This window comes from Argopecten irradians, chromosome 15, assembly GCF_041381155.1.
Source record: "Argopecten irradians isolate NY chromosome 15, Ai_NY, whole genome shotgun sequence".
Taxonomy (NCBI): Eukaryota; Metazoa; Mollusca; class Bivalvia; order Pectinida; family Pectinidae; genus Argopecten; species Argopecten irradians.
Window position 1 is genome coordinate 24519586 of NC_091148.1, and position 15187 is coordinate 24534772.

The 15187-nt window shown below is 37.0% G+C and overlaps 1 protein-coding gene and 1 pseudogene across 2 annotated transcripts; both read right to left on the bottom strand.

Annotated features, from left to right (window-relative positions):
* Window positions 1–879: 879 nt before the first annotated feature.
* LOC138309829 (protein disulfide-isomerase A6 homolog) lies at window positions 880–9641 on the bottom strand. 2 transcript variants are annotated; one of them, XM_069251067.1, is made up of 11 exons: window positions 9484–9641; window positions 7536–7677; window positions 6890–6947; window positions 6391–6636; window positions 4922–5143; window positions 4501–4650; window positions 3940–4097; window positions 3121–3193; window positions 2398–2483; window positions 2019–2115; window positions 880–1530 (listed from the first exon to the last, which is right to left on the bottom strand). In XM_069251067.1, the coding sequence occupies exons 1-11, from the start codon at window positions 9494–9496 to the stop codon at window positions 1465–1467; spliced, it is 1311 nt and encodes a 436-aa protein (XP_069107168.1). In that variant the 5' UTR covers window positions 9497–9641; the 3' UTR covers window positions 880–1464. The 2 variants fall into 2 exon arrangements, with proteins under 2 accessions (XP_069107168.1, XP_069107167.1); XM_069251066.1 differs by lacking the exon at window positions 3121–3193 and adding an exon at window positions 3309–3381.
* A 2284-nt stretch (window positions 9642–11925) lies between these two features.
* On the bottom strand, window positions 11926–13111 carry LOC138309207 (uncharacterized; annotated as a pseudogene).
* Window positions 13112–15187: the final 2076 nt, after the last annotated feature.

Sequence of the window (15187 nt, forward strand, 5' to 3'; positions counted from 1 at the left end):
ATATAGATATATTATATGATTCTATTTCCTTCTTGTGAAATAAAAGAATAATGACAGATACAGTGATGTGAAATATGCAACAAAATTAAAATTATATTTTTGTAACTTCTCTGGCTGGACATGTTTGAGAGTACATGTGCAGTAGGAAAAGTATCTTTAACAGTATAGATCATGCAGATCATGAAATTTGTAAATAGGAACCATTCATGCAATATCTTATTCTGAATACCATATTCAGCCCTGAAATTCCAAAATACACTATTCCGGCCTTTGAAGTAGAAGAATCTAAATGCATCTTCAGCGGTGAATGGGTGAAGTTATAGTTAGAACTAAGAGCTAAACAACACTAATTCTTGGGAAAGATATCGTCTACAGCACGTCACACAACACCGACACGAGAGGTCATAATATAGGTCACAATCATGCAGGAGAAGTGTTCCAGGAATATACTAATTAGATGTTCCCGAATCGTTACACGATATGTTCAGGAATATACAAATCAAATATTCCCGAATCGTAACACGATATGTTAACTATCACAAATATGCTTGGCTTTTGCCACGTACTGTTGGATCGAATGAGCTACAACATGTACATGTAATCACAAAATGCTTTGGTTTTGGTAGGTACTCTCGGAGCATGTGTCGGAGACGTACCATTTCATCACAAAATGCTTGGCTCGTGTAGGGAACTGTCAAGAGTACCCATCTTGTTATAAAGTCTTTATCTCCAAGGGACAAATTATTTACTACCGGGGTTAAAACCACATATACAAATCCTTCTACAACAAACATCACCAAGAACAAACCAGAAATCAACTACTTCATATCTATCGACAATTGCTCGACTGCCAGTCGATAAAAATAGCCATACATTATACGACTGCCAGTCGATAATCAGCATTTGCATGCAAACAGAAACAAGTATATGTAATGCAGGAGCAAACCTTGGAGGATGAATAATGAACAGGGCAGTTTACCGGACAACCGTCACCCATTTGCTGAGTGTGTTCAGTCTGCTTCTTTTCCAGGCAAGCGCAGCACATTCAGTAAACAGTAGCATGGGAAACTTTTGTAATTAGTGAATTAGTTATATATAATGGGACTGAGCAAAAACATCTCTGCATAATTATGTCAGAAAGTCACATCAAAACAAGGACCAAGGAAGCATATTTTCAAGTTGTTTCAAGCATTTAGAACCTAGACATATGAAGAGTATGTATAAGACCATACCAGTCTTTTCTGAAGTAACAATCCTATGATCATTTAACAAACAATAATTTCATACAAACATTCGTTCACCATTCAATCTCTGTCAACACTTACATACAACATCCACCTACACACTGTTCCATACTGAACTCGAACAATGCTCATACTAGTTCTTCACACAACTCTTATTTTACATCTGTCCAGCTAATTTGCATACATAAAAAGATAAATTATTAACTTCAGGTTTTCTGTATCATAGTTCGTCCTTGAGGTCGTCAAGTTCGACATCGCTCAGATCAATCTCTTCTTCAACGTACATCTGAAACAGAAAAATAAATAAATAAATAATAATACATAAATTGTTTCTGGAAAATGGATTTCATACCTTGATTAACACTTCAAATAACTAGTTAGACTACAAACAAGAACATGGTATTATCTGGTCATAGTAATGAAAACCATATTCGTTGAGCTTATAGAATGCCATTTTCCAATAATTTCTCATTTTAAATGATGAAAAGCTCCCTGGATAGCAATAGTAGTAGTTATGGTATTTACGAGCAGGCCTTGTTCGGGTGGATGTTTCAATTCAATCATTAGCACAATTTTGAATACCCATCCCATAAGGGTGCAACCAGTCTGTCACATATTAAAGACTAGGCTCTGATTTCTCGAAAAAACTTATTAATGTTATTAACTGTCTTAAATCCAACAATTTTATATCAAAATGTGGAGCTGAATTCAGTACTTTTTGTTTGGAGAAATCGGGGCCAGGTGAGATAAAACCTGCTTCTCATCAAGACTTACCTGTCCGTCTTTTCCATCCCAGGGTTCCAGATTCTGTACTTTCGGAAGTTCACTGTCCCTCATCAACACAGAGGATCCCTTACCATAGGAAAGATCCCTACAACACAAAGTTACAGTGAAGATTTCACTTTATTTGAATACTTTTTTGACTGAAAGACAGTCATCAGAATTTGGAATTTACATAATTATGTAGTATGAAAGCAAGATATCGAAGTTGCATTATTATAAAAGTTAAATTCAATCTCCAATATAAATATAAAGCCTTATGATATTGCTGATTCAAAGCCTTCAACAAAGTATTATTTGTATCAGATTCTACTTCCTTGATGCATTAAGAAATTACTTCAACTTTGGTTTAAATTTCAACTATTGTTTTTACCTGAGATATTCGTTAATTCCTTTCTCACTAAATGGTCCCTTCAGGAGAACGTAAAGCTTTTTCCTGGAGTTGAGAGCTGCCATGGCCTATAGACACAGAAAATAAAAATATTTCTTATATCATGAAAATCTTAAGTATCCACATCATAATTATAAAATTATACAAGTTTGAGAAATTCCCTTTCAGTTTCTCATGCATTTCAATATTGGAGTTCATGCATTTCAAATGAATAATGATAACACATTCAATTGCAGTGAATTTTTTTCTTTAAATAATCTTTTTTATGATATATTGCATACATTTATCTTTCAAAATGGATTTAAAATATAGTTCCAAACACTTGTTTTCAAATCAATACCGGTATGTATAATGATAGTATCGATAAGACAAAGTATACAGTCAAAACTTTGTATTTGAAGACAGAAATAGACACTAGATCTATATATGTATACAGCCATAATGTCTTCAAATAAATTGAAGTCAGTTTGAGGTCATTTTCAGCTGAATTTCAGGTCAAATTAACCTGTGCAGGGGTTTCATTATCTTTCGGGGAGGCGGTACAATTGTAATTTCAGAGGGGACTTTTATATACTATCTGTATGCTATCTAATGTAATTTAGCCCACATCAGATGGTACAACAGGTAGGTTTAACTGGCAAAAATTACTGGGTATTGCCTGATATTGAATTCCCTGCACAGCCTGTGTATGCTTTAATTACTTACTGGATATCCAAAGCCCCCAATACCAAGAGCTTCCTCAAGTGCTGGCTGAGCTGCTGCCTCGGACCAAACCCATCTGTAACACCAGATTGTATTGGAGGTTAGCTATGTAACAGCAGATTTTATTTGCTATCTGGGTATTGCCTGATATTGAATTCCCTGCACAGCCTGTGTATGCTTTAATTACTTACTGGATATCCAAAGCCACCAATACCAAGAGCTTCCTCAAGTGCTGGCTGAGCTGCTGCCTCGGACCAAACCCATCTGTAACACCAGATTGTATTTGAGGTTAGCTATGTAACACCAGATTTTATTTGTGGTTAGCTATATAACACCAAATTTCATTGAATGTTAGTTATGTTACACCAGATTGTATTGGAGGTTAGCTATGTAACACCAGATTTTATTGGAGGTTAGGTATGTCACACCAGATTTTATTGGAGGTTAGGTATGTCACACCAGATTTTATTGGAGGTTAGGTATGTCACACCAGATTTTATTTGTGGTTAGTTATATAACACCAAATTTCATTGGATGTTAGTTATGTAAAACAGAATTCTAATGTGACACAAAATTCCAAGTTTGGTTTAGTAGTAAAATCCACAATGATGCTTCTTTATTTTTATTTGTTTATCATTATGGCCTACTATTCATACCTGTGTATAAAATCCACCCACAGACAAGTGGTCTTTGTACACAGGTCGTGTTGTGTTGACCATATGGGACCCTAAGAAAGTGGTCTTATCAAACAGGTGGTCTTTATACAGAGGTGGTCGCTCTATATTCACAGAAAAAGATCAATACAATAATTAGTGTCCTTACCCCCACTGGTTTTTCTTGTATTTTTCGCCCATGGCTCTAAGGATACTGAGGTAGTTATTTCTACACTCAGCCTGACAGTCAAGGATGTGTGGGAGAACGGCAACGACACAAATCTGGTGGTCCTGGCAGTTCTGTGTGATCACATCCTGGGACGTCACCTAAAACAACAAAGTCATTAGATAAACAACAATTCCGAAGATGTCAAAAAACTAAAACAACAAAGTCATTAGATAAACAACGCTTCCGAAGATGTCAAAAAACAACTATATCATGTTTTACTTGGGTATGTAACTGTAAACATCAGTCCCATGCCTAAAGGCCTTCCTCTCCCTTTTTAAGGCCACAGTTTCACTGACATTGAATTACATGCAGACTGTATGTAGATTTCTCCATTACTTTATGTTAAAAATTGATTATGGCATACTTCTGCAATAATTTTATGAAAGATTGGTCCAAATTTGGTTCTATTAAGCGCCTCTTATTTATTTCATTTTTTAAGCATCCTGGGAGCTTATTGGATTAAATATGGTTTATGTTTTAGTGAATCTAGCAACAACTTACTTCGTAGACTTCTGGAGGTGGTATGTTAGCGGCCACTCTGTCTGTGGCCCATGCAACAATGTCTGAAGCAGTTCGTCCACCGTCGTACTCTGAAGCTTCTCCGTCTTTCTTTCCAGCAGGGAACATTTTGATGGTAGGATAACCTCGGACCTGACAAAAGGAAACCAAATTTTTACTTATAATATTACCTTTGAAAAGGATATAATCAAAAGTTCAAAAAGAACTAAATCTGAACCATAAGCTTTGAAAAAGTTTCTATTTGTCTATTACATTAAATATGTTTTCAGTTATTGCATCCTTAGCAAAAGACACCAGCAAAAGAGAAAATTCTTTTATATGTAAATTTTCTGAACTCTTTAATGGACTAAACCATTCTGAGGGAAGAGTTTTTAGGTAAATTTCTCTGTTTTATGAACCTCACCCCATATCTACTGGCATACACAGTGTGTACAGTGGCGTCCACAGCTCCAAACTTGACCTTGCCCTTCATCTGAGAAGCAGCTGATTGCCAGTGTGGGGCGAGGTTCTTGCAGTGTCCACACCAGGGCGCGAAAAACTCTACCAACCACATGTCTTCACTATTCAGTACCAGCTCTTCGAAGTTCCCGTCCGTCAGCTCAACCACATCCTTGGGATCACCAGACTGAAATGATTTAATCATACAAGTAAATTTTCATTCAAATAGTCAGTCAGAGAATAGTTTGTATGTACAGATACAACAGTGACCTTTCAGGGAAGTTGAGGTATCAGTAAACGAGATATACATCAGGGGAGGTAATAATGCCAGTTCATGGATAGTAATGATGTCAGGTCAGGACTCAGTTTCACCAATGTTCCCTATGTAAAATTCTCCATACAAAAGGAATACAGATGTTAAGAAAAAGGTTTAGACTACCTCCCTCAATCTTCTGATATGATTTTCTATAGAAATGTCTAGGTGAAGGAATTTTCTTTAGTGAAGATATTATATTGATGGACTTCACCAGAGGTTACAGTGTCAGTTTAAAGGAGGTAATACAAGGGAGTTAATAAATGTCAGTTCATTAGAGGTTATGTTAGTTCAAGGGAGGTTATAATGTCAGTTCACCGGAGGTTACAGTGTCAGTTTAAGGGAGGTAATACAAGGGAGTTAATAATGTCAGTTCATTAGAGGTTATGTTAGTTCAAGGGAGGTTATAATGTCAGTTCACCGGAGGTTACAGTGTCAGTTTAAGGGAGGTAATACAAGGGAGTTATAATAATGTCAGTTCATTAGAAGTTATGTTAGTTCAAGGGAGGTTATAATGTCAGTTCACAGGAGGTTACAGTGTCCGTTTAAGGGAGGTTATACAAGGGAGTTAATAATGTCAGTTCATTAGAGGTTATGTTAGTTCAAAGGAGGTAATAATATCAGTTCAAGGGAGGTAATAATATCAGTTCACCGGAGGTTACAATGTCAGTTTAAGGGAGGTCATACAAGGGAGTTAATAATGTCAGTTCATTAGAGGTTATGTTAGTTCATGGGAGGTTATAATGTCAGTTCACCGGAGGTTACAATGTCAGTTTAAGGGAGGTAATACAAGGGAGTTAATAATGTCAATTCAGGAGGGGTTACGTTAGTTCAAGGGAGGCAACATTGTAGTTTCAGAAGAGGTTGATAATAGATATAGGGGTGTGTGTCTATAATGTTAAGTCAGGCGATGCAATTTTAGAGAAAGTAAGCCTGTCATTTGATGAGAAATAGCAATGTGAATGTAATTTCTGGGGAAGTTATTATGCCATATCAGGGCAAGTAACAATGTTATTTATCCATATATACTAAGGTACAAACTTCTAAAAATTATAATATACCAGCTTGGTAATTAATAAGATACCCTGAGGTATAGATTTTGTTTCTATTCCATAACTTACCTGTGATCCACCTCCACTGCCACCCCCACTGCTGCCTCCACGCCCACTCAGACGAGCGTTCACCATGGACTTGGCCTTGGACAGGGCAGTGTCCACTATGGCGTTAGCTGTTCTACCACCCTGGTAGTCCTCAGGCTTGTTCTTATTGGCTCCAAAGATCTTAATGGTGGGGAACCCTTGGACGCCATACCTCTGTCCCAGCTGTCCATGGGCATCAGCATCAACTGCAGCCACCTTCACTACACCCTGTGGACAAGAATGGTTTCAAATTCATATCTAAATTACCCAGTGTCAAATTTGAAAAATAAAATTGTCCATCGTTCAATGAAAACTAAATATCAATTTTTCAAAAAGCGCATTAATTGTTTGTGATATGGATTTCTGCTACAAACAAATCAGCAGTATATGCTTTAATCTATTCACTGTTCCAATCTTTGAATTAGGAAAGTCTTTAGGGGGGAATAAGTTTTTTTATGTTTTTTGATGAACTTATATTTACCTTTAGGGCCTTAGCAGCTTTCTTCCATTCTGGAGCCAGGGACTGACAATGCCCACACCTAGAAATAATGTCATGTGAATAATAAGATCAGTTCAGAAGTTAAAATCCTTAGTAGTAATCAACTTCAGCAGATTTAGATTAACAGAGCTTAGTAATAATAAACATACTATATATAATAATTTTCGTCATATAAATAATTCAAATGTCTTCAAAATTCACATTAAAGGTTTACAGCAAACATTACAAATCATAAGGTGTCTTTCAACGTTAGATAGAGTAAAAACATGCTTACAACAAACACGCTTCCAATGGATTTGTTGTCTATATTTTGTAATTTTTATTACCCATCAAGGTTCCTAAAAGATCTCTGTAATATGTGTATAAATAATGAACTACGTACAGTGATAAATCTACATGCGCATCCCGAGTCCTGGACTCACAGAATTTTAAAAGGACCCATGAAATTTCTGGGAATGGGTGTCTATAACACTGTGGGACCCATTGTTTTCACAAAAATCATTGAAAAGGACCCACGGAAAGTAATCGTAGATTGAACACTGTACGTATATAACCAAGTAATTTTGTTGGTCCCAAGAGATTTGTTATATCCATGTTTAACTGTATGTGTAATTAGAAAGTAACTTACCATGGAGCGTAGAACTCAATAACCCACAATTCATCACTGTTCATCACTTCCTTGTCAAAGTTTGCTGGTGTCAGCTGAACAACACCATCACCTGACGAGTACATGGCCGTTGCCGTTGACAACAGGCCAACCATGGCCAATGCTAAAAAAATAAAGAGATATCATTAAAAACGGTTCATAACACAGAAGACTTTTATGATGTTTTATTAATTTTTGTTTGTACTAAAAATCAACTAAGTTTTTATTGTTAACCACTGTGTCTAGCAGTCATGTGAGCTGGAAGAATTTCCCCTGTAACGATTTGACACAGACAGATCATAAACAATACATGTTTTCTCTCTTTTGCAAACCAATTTGTGTATAAACGAATTTTTGTAAATAGTTCAAATGCTTATCTTTATGTTGATACCAAATTTAATTTATTCCATCACACATGACTATTTTTCATATCTTTTTTTTAAAAATCACGATAATATGTTCAGTAAAATGACACAAAGACCTATTCGACGCAATCTGATTAAAACACAGATCCTTATAACCACTCCGTTCAATAGAGGATCTGACAATATCCCATAAAGGGTCACGTCCAGATGACCTTTATACCATGTGTACTTCAGAGCAAATGCAGTTTCTACACCTTACAACATCAATTGAAAATGTCTTTTCGTCCCAGTATACATATACAATTAGCTTTGTTGTGCGCTTCGGGCGAGATGACTACATACACGAAAATAATTTGGACAGCTTTTTCAAACTATTTCATCCCCAGTCAAGATTCTGGCAGTGCCAATTTGATTGGCCATTTCAAAAGGTCATCTTGACGTGACCCCTTAATGGATGTTCTCAGATCCTCTTATCCAACGTAGTGATAATAAGGATCTGTATTTTAATCAGATTTTATTCGACTTACCTTTTTCAAAGGCCTGTTTTTATTGTAAAATATTATATAAATTAACTTAAAGCTAATTAATTTGAAGTATTGTGGACTAAAGATTATTTACAACTCTAAAAATCTAAATTTGAATTCAACGTTAAGACGTCGACAGCCAGCTACACATTGTTTTATCCTTTCTTATGTTAAAGATGCTCCACCGCCGACAAAGCATAAATGATATTCATCATTTGAACAATAATTGGTGTTTAATAGTGTATATATATGCCTAATTAACACAAAAAATAACATAATTTATTTCGCCTTTGGTGCATGCGCAATCATTACTTCATTCCATATAGGATATAGTGCAAAAGAATTTTTTCGGGATGCAATTAATTATTTTTTCAAATTTTTAGCTTGAAGTAAAATTAGAAGCTCAAATTTTTCAATGGTGGTAATGGTGTAAAGTAAGTAACTTTTGTAACTGAAGAAAAAAAAACTAAATCGTCTGCTCCTGTTGGTGATGATGAAAAATTACCATTTGTCTCAGCGGTGGAGCATCTTTAAATCGAACATGTTAAAGCTAACTTAGCTATAGATAGATATAAAAATACATGTGATTTTTTTTCCGAGATTTGAAATAATATTTCAAAAATCTGGGTGTATTAACATAATTCCAATGTACTAAGTATATTCGCCAGACCCTCCTTCAAATATGATATTTCCACTGAATTAAGCCCCATGTGCTCAGCATCCTTGCAACCATCAGTTCAGAATTCTGAATCAGCTGCCTATTTGATATTTCTACGTCGATATGCAACAGTAAAAGTGAGTCTTAAAATGTTTAAAAGGATTTGTCCAATAATACTTACAAGTTTAAAATAAAATCATCAAATACTAGATCTAAATGCAACATATAACATGATAAAAACATCAGCAGCATTCGACAAGGCTGTTCGGTGACAGTCACAGCTGATCAACTCCCGGTTTCGTTTTCTCATCTTTCTGCATTTAAGCCAAAAAATAAACGGGGAATCAAATATCAATACGACGCTTTTATCTTATATCACTTACCAAACACTTGCATGTCAATTCTGTTTCGTTTCCCGACGCTAAGATTTATTTCATTCAGATTCCAAGTCAGTTTTGTTGTGCTAGCGAGCCTCTGCTAGCCGGTGCTCTCCACGTTTGTACTGACCCGAGGAGAAAAGCGTGGCTCGTTTTCATTGGTCCAAAGTTATTGTTACGTGTTCTCGTCTCGGGGTTTTTCCTACGGGAGATAACTCTAACTAATCAATACTAAAATGATAGTCAGCTTAATTTATTTCATTCGCGATTGGATTTATTTGTAATATTTATAATCGTTTTGCTTTCGGCAGCACATTTATTTTCATCACAAATGAGTAAGTTAGGCTAGTACAGTAACACGTACCGGTTTTACCTGTGCGTGTGCAGTACTGTACGCGTACGCTGTTGTGTACAAACTTAGAACGATAACTCGTAAATTGCTCACTCAACAATTTTACATAATTGAAATAATTTAATAAATTATTGAAATAAAACATTCATATTGTTAGCCTACAAAAAAAATAAAAATATTACATATGTACTGTACAAATATATAGTAATACAAAATAAAAATCGAACGAAACTTGAACGAATTTTGGGATAACAGATCACCCTGTTGAACCCCGCTATTGTTATTCAGACTATAAAAGAAATATATTAAACAAAATGAAAACAACTGACGGATTGTCAGTTAATTATCTTTCAGTTACCAGTATTCGTATGTTGCATTATGTGTTTTGTATATGCTACGACATTGGAAAGGTACACGTGCGTTTGTGAAAAAGGCGTGGCTGCATAATGCCTGATGATCGGTCAATTAAATCATGTTCGATGACATATATAACTATACCGGGTTGTCCAAATTGTTTTACAGTTCTGTCTTTTCGCTAAATGCCTATATAAAACAAGTTTTTGGGCTGCTTTTTCATAACCCAATTAAAAATTAGGTGTGAAAAAATACCCATGAAGCCCATTGGATCTGGGCCGTTTTCGATTATGCGGTTTGACTGGTTGGACCTAGTTGTTCGTTTATTAATTAAAGACGGACCTGGTGATTTTATATTGTTTTCAGACGAGCCTTGACAAAGCGCTTACACGCCTGTATAAAAAATGCAGGATTTATACTTGAATTAATGACAACGGTCGAACCGGTTGTTCCGAATAAACGAAAACGGCACTGCATCGCGCACCTGTTTCTGGCCAAGGTCATAAGCTACCAACTTGAAGGCCTTTGATTTGAACTTAATATATTCATTCCTACTGGAGGATTTCAAATGCTTGTCTCAACCCCTCAGGCTCCTACATGGGGGACTAGGCCCACTGTTTTCAAGATGCTCCACCGTCGACAGAGCGTAAATGATATATTCATTAGAATAATAACTGGTGTTTAATCGTGTATATATATGTCTAATTAACACAAAAATAGTATACATATATGTAAAATAATTTATTTTTGGTGTATGCGCAATCAGTACTTCATTCCATATAGGATTAAGTTCCACGGATTTTTTTCCGGTGCAATTAATTATTTTTCATATTTTAAACATTAAGTAAAATTAGAAACTCAAACTTTGAAAAATGGTGAAAATGGTTTAAAGTATAACTTTTGTAACTGGAGAAAAATACTAAATCGTCTTCTCATGTTTTTGATAGTGTAAAAAATACCAATTGTCAGCGGTGGAGCATCATTAAAATTGGTTCATCTTCACCCACGGAACCTCCAAACCAAACTGAAAACCCCTCCATATCTTCAGTCTAAAAAAAACGTTTTAAAGAATTTGTTATATTTCCCCTACTAGTACACGCCCCTCAGGCCATCGGGAGACCAGACCCACCGTTTATACAAAATGAGTTCCTTTTCACGAGAAAGCTTCAGACTAAATAATTTTATTTAAAAGGATTTTAAAGAATTTATTACATTTCCCATTTTGGACCCCGACCCCGACCATCAGACCCCTGATTCAAACTAAATTAGAACCAAACTCCTTAATCATTCCTAAAGAGGAAGAAAGATTTTAAAGAATTGGCTATGTTATCCCTAATTTGTCTCGACGTTCAAGCCCCTGGGCGATCAGACCTACTGTTTATACAAAATGGGTTCCCTATCACCCAAAGAAACTCCGAATCAAATTACAGATCCACAGATAAAGTCACAATAGCTCTCCCAATAGAATCTTATATGGCGCTGTACAATTCTTCATATGTCTAATTATAGGTCTCATTATAGTTCTGATTAGCCTTGGACAGCTGGAGTATATAACTTATTCATGATACACGTGGTAGATGCTACAATGCATTTTATACATACAAAAAAGTGATACATCTTTATAATACAAAGCACTAATACAAATACTAATAGAAAATATACAGAAGTTTACATCATATGACTACAAGCCATTTTGTACACACTGACAATACAGTTTGGATATCGGATGTCTCTAACAAAACCTACTCCAAATGGAGAAAGTGTGACGCTGCGTCTGCGTATTCCATCAGGCTTATTGTGCTGTTCTCCAGGCGTTCCTTGAGTGTCATCAGTCGGTGGTCGATGTTCCGGTATCTCTTGCTGTGTGGTCTGGTTGGTCCTCCTGCGTCCTTCTGTATCCTGCTGATCTCATTGGTGGCTTGGATCTCCTGGAAAACTCTGATGATGGCGTAGATGTTGGAGTGTGCGGTTCGGACTTTCTTCTTCAGCTTCCCGTGCCAAGCCTCCAGGTTGTTGGTGGTGCGGTGTCCTTCTGTGCTGTAGTGGTTCCAAGTCTGACGATCTCCCTCTAACCATTGGGTTGTCATTTAGTCTGTGAAAGGCAGGGTGTTCACGGGCACATCAGCATCCTCCAGTTCCTCAAGTGCGTTGAACCATACATCATCCACATTCGCTAAGGGCACCAAGGGTAGAACTGCGGCTAGGCGAACCAGTCTGTTGATGGAGTCATCGTTCTTGTAGAGTTGCTGCAGGCCTGTTTGCTGAGCTTTCCTCCAGATGCATTGGGTAAAATGAAAGAAACATCCCTTCACTGTGATTCCGGGGAAAACTTCACGAATGGCGTTGTGTGCGGCTGTCTCGAAGTCCATGAATACAGTGGTGGGCTGGAGGGGCAGGTTGAAGTTGTTCATAGTCGTCTTCAAGAGGCTGAGGAAGCGGGAGTAGGTGTCCTTGGTCTTGCTGGGTAATAGCGTATATACAAGGGGATACATCTGTCCGTCGATATCTGCATGTATTGTATAAATCTGAAAAAAAAGCTTTGGGCATGTGAAGAATGTCCCATCGCAGTAAATGGTGTCAGCGTTGGCTAAGTCAAACAGATTCTCTGTTGTGGCAAAACTAATAATCCGTGAAGCATCTCCATCATCAAAGAGGAGGAATTGGTCTCCGGCAGTCGTCTGAGTCCACATTCCATCTAAGTCAATGTCGCTTGCTGTCGTTGGTAACTTTGGTGTTTGCTTCCTCCGAGCTCTGTAGAGTCTGGCATGGGCTGAGTAGAAGGTTGGTAGTCGCTGTACTATCCTCTCGCTCTCATCATTCCATTCGTTGGTCCGTAGCTTGATCACTTCTTCGTTGTAGATGGTGGGGATAGGTGTAATTTCGGACTGGTATCGGTCTCGAACATTGTTCATGATCTCTGTAGCAACGATGTTGGCCTGGTCTGAAGGTTGGTTATGCTGGTGTTGTCCGAATCTGACGGGTATGTCATTAAGGATTGCAAGAGTTGCAGAGCAGTCTGGAATATCGCATCTCCAATAGGTTCTCTCACCGCGGTTATTTTTCACGCTGAACATATAACCATCGAGTGCAATATTCCGTCCTCCGCGCTTGTTTCTAACAAACTTGAGACTTGAATCTGTGGATTTGCCATAGTGAAGATAGGTAGTAGCGGACTTTTCAGTAGTAGAGGTGGGTAGAGGACTTCTCGGTAGTAGAGGTGGGTAGATGAAATCTCGGTAGTAAAGGTGGATAGAAGAAGTCTCGGTAGTAGAGGTGGGTAGAGGACTTCTCGGTAGTAAAGATGGATAGAGGAAGTCTCGGTAATAGAGGTGGGTAGAGGAAGTCTCGGTAGTAAAGGTGAGTATAGGAAGTCTCGGTAGTAGAGGTGGGTAGAGAAAATCTCGGTAATATGGATGGAGCAAAGAACCTCTAATACTGAAAAGTGCTCACAAGCATAATAGCTACAGGTATATCAAATCAGAGAACAATGAGAGTGGGGGTTTGGGGATAGAAAGGTGTGTATTTTTTCAATCAGCCTGTCTTTTTGTTCGAGGTTAAGAAGCATGCAGTAAGTCAGTTATTGCATGATTTCTCTTCACTCGGGACTTACTACCCCCTCGCTTCGCTCGGCTGTAATAAATCCCGTACTACTCGAAAGCCATGCAATAACCTTTACATACAACTCATGCAGGTAGCTATGACGTGTTTACACAAACTTTAATAAAGGTGTGAAATTGTAATGATTAATCTATTCAATCATGCATAACGATGTCCAAGTCTATGGCCATTTTTAGGAAAATGAATGACTACTCACTAGAACATCATATCCTTCAGTTCGTAACGCCCCGTGTCCGACAAATAGCACAGTGCATTGTCCAAGTTCCGACCACAATTGAGTTCTGTAACTTTTAAATATCGTAGTTTACACCTCATTCTTTACACCGCCATCTAAATCATGATGCAGAGGCTAAGGTGGCCTTTTGCTAAGAGATCTGGCTTTCTTATCTATATACATACTTAAGATGACATAAAGGATATTCCCTATGAAGTTTGAACGATGCAGTTTACATATCGACCTTTTGCCCTAATTTAACATAAGTTCCAAAGTATCTAACTTACAAAGGCTGACCAGGTATACGGTCACATTGATAATAGAGCAAAAATTTTGTTACCTGGATGAAAAATACTTGCACATGCATATTTATCATACTATGTTTTCATTTTGGTTTGAGTAGCTGCTAAATTTTCATATGCATTTTCTAAACTTTGCGTAAAGTAAGACACATATTTTAATAGATTCATTATAGAATAATCATCCAAAATTTTGTCTTTTGGAATTTTCAAATGACCACGTACAGTGTGTCCGAACACAAGTTTAAAGGGACTGAAACCAAGTGATTCTTGTACAGACAAATTATCTTCATGCCAATTTTATCTAAAAAAGGCTAGGCGAGAAAATGACCTGAATTTAACTGAAAATAATTTGCCTGACCTTCAAAACTCAGCCACATCTCGTTTTAAGTTAAATAAATGATCTAAGATCCTGCTGTATTCTTGATCAATCATCTGAATCAGAATACCCAGCCTATACCTTGGTTGGACGACTGATTGTCAACCTTCCAGTCTTCTAGACACAGCAATGGGACGCATTGGCCCACTTGGGCCCAGTTTAACTAACATTCCTTCACTTAAAGGAATCCCTAACTTAAAATTGATCATAGGAAAATATTACAGAAGTTAATGAAAACATCTTAAGAAACCTTCCTTCAAATCTGTAATGTTCTCCCACAGAAAATTTTAAGTTACAGAATTCCTTAAAGTTGTATGGTCTATAACTTTCGCTCTTTTTTCATAGTGAAAACTGTTTAAGTGGCATACGTATTTGTCTCCGTCTGTCTGACTTTTAAACTTTCTATTTTTACCACTTTTTATAAAGTTGCAGCACTGGAAGTATCTTTAATTACAAAAGTTAAAAAAACCTTTTTAACGTGTACACGTGAAAAA